Genomic DNA, 18,669 nt, shown 5'->3' with positions numbered 1-18,669 from the left:
GTACGGTCGGGATATCGTGGGGGTCACGGAAGCAGCGAACGTACGGTCAGGGTATCGTGGGGGTCACGGAAGCAGCGAACGTACGGTCGGGGTATCGTGGGGGTCACGGAAGCAGCGAACGTACGGTCGGGGTATCGTGGGGGTCGCGGAAGCAGCGAACGTACGGTCGGGATATCGTGGGGGTCACGGAAGCAGCGAATGTACGGTCGGGATATCGTGGGGGTCGCGGAAGCAGCGAACGTACGGTCGGGGTATCGTGGGGGTCGCGGAAGCAGCGAACGTACGGTCGGGGTATCGTGGGGGTCGCGGAAGCAGCGAACGTACGGTCGGGGTATCGTGGGGGTCGCGGAAGCAGCGAACGTACGGTCGGGGTATCGTGGGCGTCGCGGAAGCAGCGAACATACGGTGCCTGGCAGAGCGCACACGCAGTGTCCCCATGCTGCAGGTGACCCGGTGACACCGTGACCCACGTCCCTGAAGGTAGAATGCTACCACCTTAGCACCACGTGCGCTGGGTGTGTGGGGCAGGTCTCTTCCCTGCCCCTTCCACGTTAAGCCCTCCACTCCCCCAGTCTTGAGTCTTAGCTCTGCACAGTTCTTTGCCCACCTCCCCCTCAGCACACAGACCATTTCCGGGCATGTTAGCATGTGCGCACATGCATAATGCAGTCAGTGTGTGCACACACATGTACAATGCATGTTAGCATGCATGTGTGTACCATGCACGTTGGCATGCGCATACATGTGCGCTATACAATGCACATTAACATGTCCTGCGTACAGATGTTAGCATGTGTGCACATGGGTGTATGATGCATGTGCTACGAGTGCCCGTTTCAGAGAACAGACTTACGGTGTAGACGCTCAGGATGGTTACAGTGGGAACTCAACGCCCGAATCATTCTGCTCCAGGCAAAATCCCCTTTTCTGCCTGGTTTACATGGCATCGTTCCACGGCGTCTGTCACGCGGAAGACAGCAGGAGGATGTGGGCAGACGCTGTCTCCTGTTCACAGCTGGGGTTCCCAGTTCCTCAACACTGGCCTTTCTGAACCCTGGAATCAACGGGCCCCTCACCACACCCACAGGCCCCTCACCACACCCCCTGGGCCCTGGGCACCTCACCACACCCCTGACACCCCTGGGTACCTCACCACACCCCTGATATCCCTGGGCACCTCACCACACCCCTGACACCCCTGGGCACCTCACCACACCCCTGGGCACCTCACCACACCCACGGGCCCCTTACCACACCCACAGGCACCTCACCACACCCCCTGGGCACTGGGCACCTCACCACACCCCTGGGTACCTCACCACACCCCTGACACCCCTGGGCACCTCACCACACCCCTGGGCACCTCACCACAACCACGGGCACCTCACCACACCCCTGACACCCCTGGGTACCTCACCACACCCGACACCCCTGGGTACCTCACCACACCCCCCGGGCACCTCACCACACCCCTGACACCCCTGGGCACCTCACCACACCCCTGGGTACCCAGAAGCCTGGCAGACTGAGTCCTTTACCCCGGGGACTTTTCTGGCCAGGCAGGCAGAGGCCCCCGACGCTGCACAGGGCACGCTCAGGGCTGGGGTGGAGCGCCATGCACGTGGGCGCCGCTGTGGCACCCAGCGCTCCTTTCACTGCACCTAGGAGGCCTCATCTGCATTTCCACGTGTTCCTTCTGGAAAATTCTTTAAACGTCTAGAGGGCTGCTTAGATCTGCATGTAGAAACACAACTGCTACCTTGGTACCTGGGGCCTGTATCGAGTGAAGGGTCACCCTCTGCTTCACAGCGAGAGCCCAAGAAAGCAACACCCGGGCATTTCCTCTCAGGGCTGAGCCCAGCAGGGCGCCCGCAGCCTCCACACAGGTGCGCCCCGGACGGGCTGCTGCCTCCTCAGACCGCGCCGGGTCCCCAGAGAAGGTCACAGCAGGGAGGGCCGAGGGCGCCTCAGCCGGCTCTGCCTGCCCAGCACGGCGAGCAGCGACGGGGCTCGGCGAACGGCAGCGCATCAGCCTCCCTCCATCCTCATGCAACACAGAGAGGCAGCACGGCCGCCTGCCCGGAGCCCGCCCAGCTTTGCCTTAGACGCCGGGGAGCCCCGAAGGACCCCAGAGACCAGGCGCCTCGGGTTTTCCGGTGAAGAAACGGAACCCAAGGGTGAAGTGGCCGAGCGGGGGCCACATGGCTCCAGGGGACGGAGCTGCCACAGCCCTGCACTCGCACGTCAACTTCCGAATCATCACACTGCTCTTCTGACAAGCACGGGCCGTTCCAAAATAAAGAGGCTTTTCACGCGGGCCTGGGCGCCACGGGCGCTGAGGTGGGATCGGGGGCAGCGGAGCCTCCCAGAGAGGGCCGAGGACAGTGGTGCAGTGGGCTGCAGAGCACCAGAGCAGCAGCAGGAGATGGCGAGGGCCGGGCGCGGGCAGCGGCCAGGGCCTGCGGCGCTCCGCAGCCGCGGCACACAGCTGCCCGTTCTGGCGTCAGGAGGCGTATCTGCAGCAGGCACAACTTTTTTAAACAGGCAACGCAGTCTGAAGAAAAGGGTCAGGAACTTTCTCCCAAGCGCTGTGCGGCTTGGGAAGGGACCATTGTCCCCGAGGGCCCGGGGGTGGGGGCTCCCTGTGGGGGCTAAGTGCCCTCAGACGGCTGTGCTGCCGCTCCAGCCAGGGCAGCGCTCCGGGTGCCCAGGAGATCTGAGCGGGCTTCAAGCAACAAGCGAAGCCCTGGCGTCTGCCTCGCCCAGCGCGCCCATCCACAGCACCGCCCCACCTGCTAGCCCTGGAGAGCTCCGTGGCCACCGAGCGCCAGCTCCTGTGCAGACACAGCATGCTCATCTCCGAATGTGGTCACGGGTCCTGGTCACACTCACGAGCTGGCCGCTCGGCCCTTGAGGGATCTCTGCTCTCACACGCGCTCCAACAGCTGCCGTAAGAAGGCCCTTCTCTGTTGCATGGATAATTCTCAGATTCTAGGGTGCTTACGAGCCACGCGGGGGTCTCGCTCCAACGCAGGTCCTAACCCGGCAGCCTGGGCGGCCTGCAATGCCGCACGTCCACCACGCATGCCGGTCCACGTCCACGCTTGGAGCAGGAGGGCGCCCAGCCCAGCCCCCTGTAGGATCAGACTGTCGGCTCCTAGGAATGTTTCCTGTGGCTGACTGCCCCGCCCACCTAGCCCTCACGGTGCAACCCAAATCAGTGTCACCGCAGCTCCACACACACTGCGTCTCCCGGCTTTGATGGCACAGCCCCGACCACGCCCTCACCACCACTCCACACTCCAAACACTTCTCCAGGGCCCTCTGGGACACACAGATGTTGCTCCTGGCACCGGACTGCCCACACCGTGTTGTCAGGGTTTCTGGAACATTATGGCCCAGCCAGGAAGAGCCCGATGCGGCGTCAGAACGAGCCCCCGTTCTGTAATTCCCACATCCCTGGCTCCTGCAGGTGAACCTCTGAAGTGCCCAAGGATCACCAGCCAGCCTTCCAGCACAAAAATGAATACTGAGCGGTGTGGCGCTGCGGCAGGCTCCGCCACCACCGGAGGAGTTGCTGGTAGAGTCCCGGCTGCTCCGCTTCCGCTCCAGCTCCCTGCCAACGACCTGGGAAAGCAGCGGGGCTCTGCACCCACATGGGAGGCCCGGATGGCACTCTGAAGACAGACGCAACGAAACAAAATGCAAATCTGTCGTCCCCAGAGCACCCTCTTCCCTCTCCTTGCGGCAAATCCTGCAGCCAGACGCGTGGTGCTCCCTGCACTCTCTCCTGACCCCCAGCCCCACTCCCTAAGTCCACACCCAGTGAGCGCAGCTGGCCACGCATCCCTGAAGTCCCTCACTCTGCTCGGACGGAGCTGCTGCTCTCTCCTTGCCCACGACAGCGCTCGGCTCCCGACCCCTCTTCCTCACCTCCTCCAACCCCAGCGGGCACCCTGGCTCTGCCTGTGGACTCTTCTCCGCCGGCCCTCGTCCAGTCCCAGAGCACCAACCTCTGTGTGAGAGGAGGGAGCCCAACGAGCCCCCCCTCGGCCCTCCCACCCCAAGCTCAGCGTCAGCAGGAGACACGCGGGGCCCACGCTGCCCTGCCAGGCGCCCTCCACAGCCGCTGTCCTCCTCCCGGGAGCACCTGCAGCCGGCACACCCTGCCAACGCCCTCGCCACCCCCACAGAAGTGAGCTGCAGCCTGCAGCCTGCCCGCTGCCTGAGCGAGACACAGCAGCTCTCCATGCCTTGTCAAAACCAGCCCCAGCCCCCGAGTCCCGCGACCCGGCTGACCTGGCCCCCACTGCCCTACGGGCCGCCGCAACACCTGCCGTGACAGACTCTGCCCCCTCTCCCCTCCCCTGCAGCAGCTACGACACGGCTCCCACCGCACCACTCCTCCCTGTTCTCTCGGCCCGGGGTTCACAGGCTCTGCCCACGCTGCATCAGGCGTGAACGGGCATCCTGGCTCTGGGCCCCTGCCTGGGACTCCCAGCAAGACGACGACCCTCAGGGCCAAGTCCTCACCCGGGCTCCCACTCACGCATTCCATCCTGTACCACTGACTGCACTGGGACATGTGTATATGTATGTGTGTGTGTGTGTCCCTCACTCTCCTGTGCACACTGACTGCACAGGGATATGTGTGTGTGTGTGTCCCTCACTCTCCTGTGCACACCCTGACTGCACTGGGACATGTGTATATGTATGTGTGTGTGTGTGTCCCTCACTCTCCTGTGCACACCCTGACTGCACTGGGACATGTGTATATGTATGTGTGTGTGTGTGCCCCTCACTCTCCTGTGCACACTGACTGCACAGGGATATGTGTGTGTGTGTGTCCCTCACTCTCCTGTGCACACTGACTGCACAGGGATATGTGTGTGTGTGTGTCCCTCACTCTCCTGTGCACACTGACTGCACAGGGATATGTGTGTGTGTGTGTCCCTCACTCTCCTGTGCACACCCTGACTGCACAGGGATATGTGTGTGTGTGTGTCCCTCACTCTCCTGTGCACACACTGCACTGGGACATGCGTATATGTGTGTGTGTGTGTGTGCCCCTCACTCTCCTGTGCACACACTGACTGCACAGGGATATGTGTGTGTGTGTGTCCCTCACTCTCCTGTGCACACAATGACTGCACTGGGACACGTGTGTGTGTGTGTGCCCCTCACTCTCCTGTGCACACACTGCACTGGGACACGTGTGTGTGTGTGTGTGTCCCTCACTCTCCTGTGCACACCCTGACTGCACTGGGACACGTGTGTGTGTGTGTCCCTCACTCTCCTGTGCACACACTGACTGCACTGGGACACGTGTGTGTATGTGTGTGTGTGTGTGTGTGTCCCTCACTCTCCTGTGCACACAATGACTGCACTGGGACACGTATGTGTGTGTGTCCCTCACTCTCCTGTGCACACAATGACTGCACTGGGACACGTGTGTGTGTGTGTGTGTGTGTGTGTCCCTCACTCTCCTGTGCACATCCTGGCTGCACTGGGACACGTGTGTGTGTGTGTGTGTGTGTCCCTCACTCTCCTGTGCACACCCTGACTGCACTGGGACACGTGTGTGTGTGTGTCCCTCACTCTCCTGTGCACACCCTGACTGCACTGGGACATGTGTGTATGTGTGTGTGCCCCTCACTCTCCTGTGCACACACTGACTGCACTGGGACGTGTGTGTGTGTCCCTCACTCTCCTGTGCACACCCTGACTGCACTGGGACATGTGTGTGTGTGTGTGTGCCCCTCACTCTCCTGTGCACACACTGACTGCACTGGGACGTCTGTGTGTGTGTGTGTGTGTGTCCCTCACTCTCCTGTGCACACACTGACTGCACTGGGACACGTGTGTGTGTGTGTGTGTGTGTGTCCCTCACTCTCCTGTGCACACCCTGACTGCACTGGGACACGTGTGTGTGTGTGTGTGTGTCCCTCACTCTCCTGTGCACACCCTGACTGCACTGGGACATGTGTATATGTGTGTGTGTGTGTGTGTCCCTCACTCTCCTGTGCACACACTGTCATGCACTGGGATGTGTGTGTGTGTGTCCCTCACTCTCCTGTGCACACACTGACTGCACTGAGTCAGCACAGAGCCTGGAGGAATAAACAATTTTTGCTGATTGACGGAGGGAACCAGAGAGCAGCTCTTTGCTCTCCTGCACTTGGTATGAGTAGAGCAGAAGCTGCACCCAGCTGTGTCCTGAGAGATCCTTGAACGGTCTGCACGCAACAGAGAAAGACACACTCACTTCCTGATGATGGCCTTGGACTCCGGGGAACTTGGGCCTCCGTCCTCCTCACAGCGTGGGCCTGTCAGGTCTCCGTACCTTGATGGACCAAACAACAAGGAAACCGGTCAGCAGTGCTGGCAAGCAGCTGCAGCCCTCCCACTGGGGACGAATGGCTGCCCCTGGCAGGAGGGAGCGGCGCGGTGCAGCTCTGGGTTGCTTAGCGGAAAAGCGATGCGCCAGTCACACCACGTGAGCTTCCCCCTGAACTGCCAGCCTCCAGCAGCTTCTCCCCGACCAGGGAGGCGTCCACAGGAGGAGCAGGCAGATTTGTGGCACGCCAGCCCACAGGCATTGCAGCTGTGAGAGGGGACGTGGCCCGTCCTAACACAGCGACGCTGACAATGTGGGAGCCGCCAGCAGGGGTCTATTTTTCTAAAGCAACAGGTGCTTAAATTTAAATGTTTGGGGGGCAGCACTGTGGCATAGCAGTAAAGCTGCTCTGGTTCGGATCAAGTCCCGGCTGCTCCACTGCTGGCCCGCTCCCAGGCCATGTGCCTGGAAAGGCCGCAGAAGACGCCAGGTGCTCGGGCCCCTGCGCTCACGTGGGGGACTGGGAAGGAGCTCCTGGCTCCAGATCGACCCAGCTGCGGCCGCTGTGGCCATCTGGGGAGTGAACCAGCAGATGGAGACCTCTCTCTCTCTCTCTCTCTCTGTCTCTCTCTCACAAAAATACATACATACATATATATATATATATATATATACACACATATATATATAAAACTCTGCCTTTCAAATAAATCGATCAATCTTAAAGAAATACTTCATTCCCCACTACAAACTCAGAAGCTCCCAGAGGTGCAGCTGCAGCTGCAGGTGCACCTGTGAGCAGGCCGGCCCGGCAGATTCCCTCCACCTGAAGGCGCACTCGCTCTGGGAACCCAGCGCCTCGGCCGGCTCCCGGCAGGCAGACCGGGCACACAGGTCCTGACGAGCAGACTTCTGTCCTCTGCGGGGGATGAGTGGCGTCAGACCCTCGTGCCTCAGGTTTGCAACACTCCCAGGTCCTGGGAAACTTGAAGGCCCATGCGGGTGCACCTGGCCCCTCTCAGGCGCCGCCAGGCCCTGTCCTGCGCCTCCCTCACCCCCAGGGCTCGGCAGCCTCAGCCACCCTCCCGCTCCCCTCCCTTCTGTCCTGCACCTGCTGTGAGAGGCGCCCTTTGTTCTTCTTGAGATAAGAGCTCAGTCCCATGAGGACTTTCTCAACCTCTGGGGAACAAGACAGGGCTGGGCAGTGAGATTCCTAGTAAACAACATGGGATTTGGGGCTGAGCCCCTGGCCACGGCCAAGCAAGATGGGCATGGGTCCTCTCACACAGGCCGTCTGTCGTCCCAGGGTGCACTCCAGCCTCCTACACCTGCCACTCGACCTCTGCTTCTATCACGCGCCAGCTCAGGCCTCTTACCTCCGGTTCATCTGGAAAATCAGATGTTTTGTGAGCGGGGAGGCAGAACTGAAGCAGCGAGCAGGCCCCGCGGCCTAGAGTGGCGAGCACGCAGTCCCCGGGCCCGGCCCTGGGTCTCCACAGGTTTTAGACTCAGAGCTGAGGTGCAGGTCGGGCTGATACCCCAGAGTGTGAAGCCACAATGCATCAGGTGGCCCAAGGAGGACATGGTGACCTATCCTGTGTGCAAAGCCCTCCTGTTAAGTGGCCTGCTGCCTTGTCCCCTCGCTCGGCAGCCTGTGTGGGGTCTCTCCTAGCCACCAGGACCGGCGTGATGCTTGGAGACCAGTAGGAGCCAGGGTGCAGCTGCTGGGCTCACACCCACCGACTCCTCCCCACCTAACCGGCCAGGAAATCTCGTGGTCCTGCCTGTAGAGCAGGCCCTGGACCCAAACCTCTCAGTGCTTCTGTGGCTTCCACAGATCAGTGCAGGACACAGACAGGGCACAGACCGGACACAGACAGGACACAGAGCACAGACAGGACACAGACAGGACACAGACAGGACACAGACAGAGCACAGACAGGGCACAGACAGGACACAGACAGGACACAGACAGAGCACAGACAGGGCACAGACAGGGCAGACAGGATACAGGACACAGACAGGACACAGGACACAGACAGGGCACAATCAGAGCACAGACAGGGCAGACAGGACACAGGACACAGACAGGACACAGAGCACAGACAGGACACAGACAGGACACAGACAGGGCAGACAGGACACAGGACACAAGAGACAGACAGGACACAGTCAGAGCACAGACAGGTCACAGACAGGGCAGACAGGACACAGGACACAGGGCACAGACAGGACACAGACAGGACACAAGAGACAGACAGGACACAGTCAGAGCACAGACAGGACACAGACAGGGCATAGACAGGGCACAACCATCCCTCCCCTTCCAGGGCAGTGAATGCAGGGCACACACGTAGGCCTCACAGCCGTGGAAGGGCTGGGGCCACACCAGCAAGGCCGCCTCCAGTGTCTGCAGGGCTACCGGCTTCAGGGCCAAAGCCCCGCCTCTTTAGAAGGCGTGGCATTGAGCAGCAGCCTCTCCAGATGGCAACTGGCAAAACCTCCATTAAACACGGCTAGCGGCATGGCTCGGGTGCGATTCTCTGCCTCCAGGACAGCCTGGAGCAGTACCTGCTGCAGGCTACAATTACCACAGAAATCAAAGGGAGCAGATCCACCCGGGGTCTCGCAGGCCACTGGCATTCACACAGGGAACACTCACTTCCGGGGGCGGCTCTGCCCTGGGCCTCTCCTGGCACTGAGGTGGCCACTGGTCCTGACGAAGCTGTGCATGGGGGCAGGGTCCGCAGCAGGGCCCCGCCCTGGAGAGGCTCAACAAGCCCACCCGGGATGTCGCGCAGCCACTCGGCTCCGCCCACCCTGGCCCAGCGATGGTGGCTGAGCCCTGTGGTGAGCCAGGCGCCAGGGGCTGGCTTTCCGTGCATCGTGACCTGGCTCTCACGGAAGCCCAGAGAGAAACCTGCTGATCCTCTACCACGGGGAGAAGCGGGGAGACGGCTCAACAGGCCTGAACCGGAGAAGCTCAGGGTTTCTCCTTTACTTCTCTGTCTGCCGTGGGCTCCGCCACGCTGGGACTCTCCAAGCTGGGAGCCTTGGAAGCAGTCGGTGTGCGCAGAGTCAGACGTGAACGTGCAAGGCAGGGAAAGGATGGGGCCAGCACGTGTGGCGCAGTGGGTTAACCCCAGCCTGCAGCACCAGCATCCAACACAGGCGCCGGTTCGAGTCCCAGCTGCTCCACTTCCGATCCAGCTCTCTGCTATGGCCTGGGATAGCAGTGGAAGATGGCCAAAGTGCTTGGGCCCCTGCACCCACGTGGGAGACCTGGAAGAAGCTCCTGGTTCCTGGCTTCGGATCAGCTCAGCTCCAGCTGTTGAAGCCAGCTGGGGAGAGAACCACCAGATGGAAGACCTCTCTCTCTGTCTCTACCTCTCTGGAACTCTTGTCTTTCAAATAAATAAAGTAAATCCAAAAAAAAAAAAAAAAAACAAAAAAAAAAAAAAAACAGCAAGGAGGGGAGATGGCATGACAGGCGGTATTCTAGGGAGGACCAGGGCGCATGTGACAAGGAGGCAGCAACGGCCACACGGACCTCAGGGAGAGCACCTCCCGTGCCACAGGAAGAGCCAGCGCCAAGGCCCAGTAGCCGGGGCAGGGCCTCGGCAGGGGAGGACGCTGCTCTATGGGAACACAACAGGCTAAGAGGGGACAGCAGGGGAGGCCCCCGAGTGACAGGGCCATGGCGAGGGCACAGCCGGCCATGGCACCGCACCTCCTCCCCTGCGTGCAGCAGATACCCTTGAGCTGTGTCTCCTGTGAGCTCACGGAACCTCCACTACCCTGAAGAAAGAACGTGGGGAGGGCAGGGCAGGGACAGCGCACAGAGAAGAGGCAGGCCTCCCACGAAGCTGCTGACCTAGGCGCCTCCGGGGGGTCTGATTTTCCAATGACCCCTGGGTTAGGAACAGCCCAGCATTCTTCCCTAACTGACCCACACAGCACAGGTCAGCTATGAGAAGAATGTCCAGGGGCTACCTGGACCCAGGGGAACGATCCGGGCGAAATGGCCTGCAGGTGCCGGCACTAGCGAGGGCAGAAGCCGGCGAGTCCACAGAGCAGCCCGCGGCTGTCCTGTCCCTCTGATTAGTGCCCTGTGACAGGGCCCTCCCCGCCCTGAGACCCAAGGCCTGGGCTGCAGCCACCAAGCCCCCGGGAAAGGTCTGGGGCCCCTGTGGAGTTAGTTTGTCGAGGGAAGGGAGAGGTCCAGGCTGAGGGAAGGGGCGCAGGGCTGGGCAGAGCCCTGCTCCGTGCTTCCCGAGGCCAGAGGTTCCCGTGACTGAGCAAGTCCAGCAGACCCCAGAGGAGCTGCGCCCACCCCACACAGGCACCCCACAGCAGACAGTGCCTGGGACTGCTGCCTCTCGACAGTCCCCGCTCGCCACGGAACTCCCTTCAGAAACACCTTTGCTCCAGCCCCTGTCCACAGCCGTCTCCAAGAGGAGGCCAAGAAAAGGACACAGGTTCAGCCGCTGCCCACCCAAGGGCAGGACAATCGCCTGGCGCCCCTGGCCGCGCCGTTTCTCATCTCGACAGGAAGTCACGTCGGCCCCTGCTAGAGCGCCCACTGTACCTAGGGCTCTCCTCGGCCCATCTCCTGCACTCAGACCTGGGGGGCCATCCACGTTCCACCCCACCCCGACAGGTGGCAGTGCTGGACACCTGCCTGCCACACGGCATGGGCCATGCTGAAGGACCACGGACGGGGCAGGGAGCCCGAAGCGCCTGATGGCCACAGGCCACATCCGGTCCGGGATGAGGCGGCACAGGACCAGCAATCCAGTGCCAGCCTGGGCTCCCTGCCCCCCCGACCCCGGGTGTGCCAGGGAGAGCGCGATGGCGGCCCCCACCTCTCTGCGTGCACACTGGCGCCACCTCGTCTTCAGCAGAGGTGAAGGGCAACAGCTGTGCTCCAGGACACGGGGCCTGGAGTCGTCCTCGAGGGCTCAGCTCCCAGAACCACACATCAGAAAAAGCCGAACACAGCTGGCGAGAAAACCCGACTGACGCAGAAACAGCTAACCCCTTTTCCTTTCAAATTAAAATGGTTCTAAAAATTTATTTGAAAGGCAAAGAAAAAGAGAAACAGAGAAATCTCTCCCATCGGCTGGTTCTCTCCCCAGATGCCCAGGGCAGCTGGAGCCAGGGCCAGGGGCCCCACCTGGTTCCCCTCTGGAACCCTCGGAGCAATTCCGCTTGCTCCTTCACAAACACCCTAATCTCTCGGGCCTGGGGGCTGCGATGGGGCAGAGCCTCTGACCGCGACCCTTGGGGGCACGCGTGTTCTCGGGCAAAAGGGCCAGGCCACGGTGCTGCCGGGGAAGCGCAGCCTTGCCCAGGGCAGATCCAGGCTTCCGGAGGAGCCGCAGGAAGGAGGCGCTTCCTTCTTCCTTCCTGAGGTCTGGGCGGGGTGGGATTCTAAAGCAGCAGTTTGCGCTTCTGGTTACAGGGTTGAGGGGGGACCACCACGGGCGTGGGTGCCGAGGCCGAGCCCCGTTCTGTCTGCGCCAGACCAGACCGTGGGGGGCGTGCCGTCCTGGACACAGCAAGGTGAAGGCGAGCACCTGCCACTCCGCGCCCTGGAGCCATGGGCCTGGACGCAGAGTCCTCTCCCTAACATCAGCTTCTTATCTGCTGCTGCAACAAATGAGCACAAACTCGGGCCTCGAACAAGTTCACCGTCCCACACTCGCGGAGTCAGAGGCCGCCTGTGTTCCCAGGCCCCAGGCCCCGCCTCCATCTCCACAGCCAGCAACACAGCATCGCTCGGACCCCACGCCCACACTCTCTGCCTCTCCTCCGAATCTCGCGATTACACGGAACCCACCCAGACAAGGCAAGGGCCTCTCCTCTTAAAGCCACTTGGTCATCCACCCCGGTGCCCGTGCCACGCAATCTAACACGCTCACTGGCTGCAGGGACTGGGGTGGGCATCTCTGGGGCCCCGTTCTGCTGCTATGGACACATGTGTAAGGATCACGCGTGAGACATGCTCCACGAGGAGCCGGCTCCCCAGCAAGGGCACCCAGCGGGGCTGTGCCCGTAGGGACCCTGTCTTCCCCAGCGTCATCATCCACACAGTCGCGGGAAACACGACCTTCAACAATCTGCCATTCAACAGCCAACCACCCACCTCTTAGCTCGTAAGGTTCTGTTGCTGCTCACGAGTCATCAGCACCCAGAGCCGGGAGCCTGTGTGAAGTCACCGGCTCTCCCGGCGCGCGGAGCAAATGGCTTCCTGTGCTGGGGAATCCCCCTTGCCCACCGGTCAGGAGACCGGGCAGGTCTGCATCCTGCACTCGGAAGACCCCCACGGCTTTCCCTCTAAATCAACAGGATGGGCAAACTGACCAAACACCTCACGCGTTTCCAAGCTCAGGGGACACAGGCTCCTGGGAGACCCCCGCTTGTTTCCACTTGGCCTGCAGGGAGCAGTGGTACGAGAGTTATTAAAACTAATGGGGGGGCCAGCACCATGGCTCAGTAGGTTAATCCTCTGCCTGTGGCACCGGCATCCCATATGGCTGCCGGTTCCAGTCCCGGCTGCCCTTCTTCCAATCCAGCTCCCTGCTGTGGCCTGGGAAAGCAGTAGAAGATGGCCCAAGTCCTTGGGCTCCTGCACCTGCGGAAGACCCACAGGAAGCTCCTGACTCTTGGCTCCGGATCAGCGCAGCTCCAGCCGTTGCAGCCACTGGGGAGTGACCCAGCAGAAGGAAGACCTCTCTGTCTCTTCCTCTCACTGTCTGTAAATCTACCTCGCAAATAAAATAAAGCTTAAAAAAAAAAAACTAATGCATCATTTGCTTGTCCTTGTAAACAAGTTTCGTTTTTTTTTTTTTTAATTTGAGCGAGAGGAAGAAACGAGATGGAGACGAGAGAGATGGTCCGTCACTGGCTTTCTACTCAAAGGCTTCAGTTACGCTGAAACCAGGAGCCCAGACCCCGTCTGCGTCTCCCACAAGGGTGGCCGGAACCCTGGCACGTGGACCACAACGTGCTGCCTTCCACAGTGCACACCGGCGGGAGCAGAGCCGGGACTGGAACCAGGCAGTCACACAGCACGGGGGCGGCCCAGGCAGCGTATGAACCGCTGCCCCGACAGCCACCCTGCGCGCCACTATGTCAGAAACCTTTCCTATACAAGCAAGAGAATTTAACACTACTAATAACTTTTTTTTTTTTTTTTGACAGGCAGAGTGGATAGTGAGAGAGAGAGACAGAGAGAAAGGTCTTCCTTTTGCCGTTGGTTCACCCTCCAATGGCCGCTGCAGCCGGTGCACCGCACTGATCTGAAGCCAGGAGCCAGGTGCTTCTCCTGGTCTCCCATGCGGGTGCAGGGCCCAAGCACTTGGGCCATCATCCACTGCACTCCCAGGCCACAGCAGAGAGCTGGCCTGGAAGAGGGGCAACCGGGACAGAATCCGGCGCCCCGACCGGGACTAGAACCCGGTGTGCTGGCGCCGCTAGGTGGAGGATTAGCCTATTGAGCTGCGGCACCAGCCTACTAATAACTCTTAGGACACACAAAAGCACAGAGGAGGTAACATGCGCTTGATGGTATCAAAGGTTAGCGTGAGCATTAATGCTCAGGACGCCAGCACCTGGAGGCGGCTCTTGGTCACCTGTGGGAGGTGCCGTGAGCTGCTGAAGTGGGTTCAGCTCCAGCGCCTGCTCCCGAGAGCCCCCCTGCTGCCCACCTCCCTCCCTGACCTGCCAGAGCAGCGGGAAGGCAGCAGAAACGAACGTCACGGGGACCCCTCCGTGGGCAGATGGCAGCATGGATCCAGGAACATCTGGCCAGAGCCTCGTCCGATTCCAGCACCAAACTGTCTTTAAGTGAGGTCAGCAAAGAGCAAGTCGGAGCTGCCGCATGCGTCACAGAAGTGCTTGGCCAGGACCGCGCGGCCCGCACTGAGCTTTCCCAGGCAGCAGAGTTGGTGCTGGAACACACACGAGGCCACAGGCCTTGCCAGTGGCAGCGGAGCCTCCACTCGCCGCCTCTCCCGCGCAACGCAGCGGCGATGGGTCGCATCTGCTGTTCTGCCTCGAAGCACCTGCTCGTGACGGAGCGTACAGAACAGACACTGCCCATCCCTCAGCCTAAGCACTGCTGCAGGCACCTGTCCTGCCCAAGGACACAGCAGCGAGCCCGGCAAACACAGCCTGGGGGAAGGGACACGGCCACGAAACACCGCGGTGTGCTCACCTCATGGTACATGGGGCTAAGCATCCCTACAGCCACAAAACACTGCAGTGTGCTCCGCCTTGTGGGACGGCCACGACGGTGTGCTCACCTCATGGTACACGGGGCTAAGCATCCCTACGGCCACAAAACACTGCAGTGTGCTCCGCCTTGTGGGACGGCCATGAAACACTGCGGTGTGCTCTGCCTCGTGGGACGGCCACGAAACACTGCAGTGTGCTCCACCTCGTGGTACCCGGGGCTAAGCATCCTTATGGCCACAAAACTCTGCGGTGTGCTCCGCCTCGTGGGACGGCCACGAAACACCGCGGTGTGCTCAGCCTCGTGGGATGGCCACGATACACTGCGGTGTGCTCCACCTCGTGGTACCCGGGGCTAAGCATCCTTATGGCCACAAAACACCGCAGTGTGCTCACCTCATGGTACACGGGGCTAAGCATCCCTACGGCCACAAAACACTGCAGTGTGCTCCGCCTTGTGGGATGGCCACGAAACACTGCGGTGTGCTCAGCCTCATGGGACGGCCACGAAACACCACGGTGTGCTCAGCCTCGTGGGACGGCCACGAAACACCGCGGTGTGCTCAGCCTCATGGGACGGCCACGAAACACCGCGGTGTGCTCAGCCTCATGGGACGGCCACGAAACACCACGGTGTGCTCAGCCTCGTGGGACGGCCACAAAACACTGCAGTGTGCTCCACCTCGTGGTACACGGGGCTAAGCATCCCTACGGCCACAAAACTCTGCGGTGTGCTCCGCCTTGTGGGACTGCCACGAAACACTGCGGTGTGCTCAGCCTCATGGGACGGCCACGAAACACCGCAGTGTGCTCAGCCTCGTGGGACGGCCACGAAACACCGCGGTGTGCTCAGCCTCATGGGACGGCCACGAAACACCACGGTGTGCTCAGCCTCATGGGACGGCCACGAAACACCACGGTGTGCTCAGCCTCGTGGGACAGCCACGAAACACCGCGGTGTGCTCAGCCTCGTGGGACAGCCACGAAACACTGCAGTGTGCTCCACCTCGTGGTACACGGGGCTAAGCATCCCTACGGCCACAAAACACTGCGGTGTGCTCCGCCTTGTGGGACGGCCACGAAACACCGCAGTGTGCTCCGCCTTGTGGGACGTGGGGCGAAGCATCCCATATGGCGCCAGTTTGAGTCCCAGCTGAACTGCTTCCAAACCAGTCAAAGCAGCAGAAGATGGCCTGGCCCAGGGGATTGGGCCCTTGTACCCACGGAGACCAGGACGGAATTCCCAGCTCCCGGCCGGCCTGGCCCAGCCCTGGCTGCTGCAGCCATTTGGGGAGTTAACCAGCGAGGGAAGGTCTCTCCCCCCATGTCCCTCCCTCTAAATCTGCCTTTCAAATAAATGTTTTTTTAAAAAATAGATAATAGGTGGCTCTGGCGCAATGGATAGTACACTGGACTTCTAAAAATAGATAATTTAAAATATTCAAAAAAAATCAAAAATAGATCATTTAAAATAGTGACCAGTGTCACAAAGAAAGAACCCCACCAGGAAACGGGAAGCAGTCAGGATTTCCAGGCATGTTTCTAAGAATGTCACTCATGCTATCCAGTCTAGACCTCAAACGTGCTATGAGCTGGGGGCTCTGCCACCCTCCCCTCCACAGCAGGAGGCCGAGGCTGCCACCGTTGGCCAGCCCAGCCCAGCACTGCAGAGCAAGCACAGAGTCAGACCCCTGTCCTGTGCGCTCAGCCACGTTCCCTGCTGACAGGCCTCGTGCCTGTGTGGCCTCACTGCTCTCGCCATGACGCACCCTGGAGCCCCCACAGCAAACACAAGCAGTCTTTGCACTTATGACGGAAGAACCAGAAATAAATAAAATGTCCTCCAGCTTTCTATCTGTGCTGTGGAAGCAGTGGTAGCAGCAGAGAGGCCTGCCCCACGGAGATCCACCCGGGGCTCTGTGGGCACCCCCGCCCAGGCCCCAGCAAATGCAGACCCTGGGGTGACCTCACTGGCCCAGGCAACCACGGCCCTGCCTCCCTGTCTGCCGCAGAGCCGAGCTCTCTGCTCAGGGTTCTGTCGCCCTGGTTACGGATGCCTGCCCAGGGCTGCCCTCGCTCACACACACCAAGCACCCCAGACCCAGGCAGCGCTGGGGACGTCTTCAAGAACTGATGAGCACTGCACGAGTCCATCGGTGGTCGGGACACAGGCGCTCACGAGAGCTGCCCACAACGCTATGCAGAGAGAGGCCTCCGGAAACAGTTTCCAGAGAAAACCAGCTGAGGAAGTCGCGGAACGGATGGGGGGATCACCCCTTCCTTTGCGACAACGCAGGAAGTGACGCGGATGCTGGGAGCAGCTGCTGGGTCACGACGGGGCAGGCGGACGTCCAGCTTCCTCTTCTGTAGACAGGGAGTGAAGAGACCAAGGAAGGCAAGTTCCGCCTGCGGAACGCGGCAAGGAAGCACGAGAAGACGTGACTGCAGGGACCTGCTGAGCAAGCGCCTTCCCTGGGACAGGACAAGAACCCGAGCTGGACTGGTCCCCGGCTCGGGCTGCGCCCTCCCTGAGGCGCCACTCGGGCTCTCCTCGTGCTGCGGGGCCCGGCGTCCTGCTGCCTTCTGCTCTCAGGGGTGCGCCCAGCCTAAAGCAGCACCCGCGAGGCTCCCCGAGGGAGTGCAGATGGCAGTGTGAGCGTGCACGGTGCAGTCACTAGGTCACTAGGGTCAGCTGTACGGAAGGCTCTCCGGCATGGGGAGGGTGGCGCACATCGTAGCAGACCCTTTACTCTCTCCATGGTGTGGTGGGAAGAACAGACCTTTAGTTGGGTACGTACAAAGCCGCAGGAAATAAGACGACCAAGCGCCAACACCACCACTATCCCACAATTCCGTCCCGGAAGGCAGTGTGGCCGAGACCAGCTGAGCCTGGGCGAGCAGCGTGGGATGCGTGTCCTGGTGACGGGCTGAGCCCGAGGCAGGACAAGGCAAACACGAAGGTGCGCCTGAGCAGACCCAGACAACTTTGTAAGGAAAACAAGAAATCCCAGAGAACAGACGGTGCCACACGAGAGAGCCGCAGGTGAGACGTCGGGAAGGAACGCGAAGCTGGGCACTCCACAGCCTGTCTGTGTCGGGAACGCAATCCCGCAGCATCGCCCTGTCTGCTCCCCAGGTGGATTACGGGGTCAGCACAGCTACAGTAACCCCGCAGTGTTAATCTCACAAAGGATAAGCCATCTACTACTAAGAAGCCAAAAGAAATAATAAAACAATTGTATCAGACCCACAAGCAAAGTCCGACAAGAACAGAACCCCTACGGCGCTGGCCTTCACAGTAGGCGGCTGACGCCATCGCTTCCTCCTAACTGCAGGCACTAAGCACCCCCCAGCCAACCACTCACGCACACTCTGGTTAAACCCAATCACGGCCGGGCCTGGCCACAGGATCCACTATGAGCAGGACAGTGAGCAAAAGGGAACACGCGTGTAGACCTGCACACACACGTGCACAAACCCACACGTCTGCAGAGCACGCAGAGCCACCAGGACTCACGTTGCTGGCCTACTGCGCCCTGTGCCACCTGCAGGACACGTGACAGCACCGCCCCAGACCCCCAAAGCCCTCGTCTGCTTGTCTCGCTAGCGCTGGCTCTGACTCTGGCGGTAAAACTTGAGGTGCCAAGGCGGGGGCTGGGTTCTGTGGCCAGCATGCTGTCGTCTGAGGCATCCTCTCAAAGAACAGGAATATAAGATCATGAATATGCCGGGCTGTGCTGTGAGGCAGCAGTCCACGCTGCTGCTCAGGCACCTGTGTCTCCTATCAGAGCGTGGGTTCGAATCCTTGCTTCCGATCCAGCTCCCTGCCAAGGCATCCCAGGAAAGTGGTAAATGATGGCTCAAGTGCCTGGGCCCCGTACCCACGCAGGAGACCTGGATGGAGCTCCAGGCTCCTGCCTTCAGCCTGGCCCAGCCCTGGCTGTTGCAGGCATGCAGCAGTGAATTAGCAACTGGAAGACCAACTTACTCTCTGTCTCTCCTCTGTCTCCCCACTCCTTGTCTCTCCTTCTGTCTCCCCCTTTCTCTCTGTCTCTCCTTCTGTCTCCCCCTCTTTTTCTCTGTCTCTCCTTCTG

The 18,669-nt window shown here is 60.7% G+C and overlaps 1 protein-coding gene across 10 annotated transcripts in view; it reads right to left on the bottom strand.

The window, feature by feature from the left end:
* RGL1 (ral guanine nucleotide dissociation stimulator like 1) overlaps positions 1–18,669 on the bottom strand; it is a 197,367-nt gene that overhangs the window by 38,701 nt on the left and 139,997 nt on the right. For 8 of the 10 annotated variants that reach the window (XM_070055004.1, XM_070055002.1, XM_070055001.1 and 5 more), the window contains one exon: positions 6,266–6,343. The exons of the other annotated variants lie outside the window; for them this stretch is intronic. In XM_070055004.1, coding sequence (XP_069911105.1) covers positions 6,266–6,343 — 78 coding nt within the window. The remainder of the gene's footprint in view (positions 1–6,265; positions 6,344–18,669) is intronic. 10 annotated transcript variants of the gene reach the window in all.

This window comes from Oryctolagus cuniculus, chromosome 13, assembly GCF_964237555.1.
Source record: "Oryctolagus cuniculus chromosome 13, mOryCun1.1, whole genome shotgun sequence".
In the NCBI taxonomy this organism is placed as follows: Eukaryota; Metazoa; Chordata; class Mammalia; order Lagomorpha; family Leporidae; genus Oryctolagus; species Oryctolagus cuniculus.
Note: the sequence above shows the minus strand (reverse complement) of the source record. Positions and strands in the feature narration are given on the sequence as shown.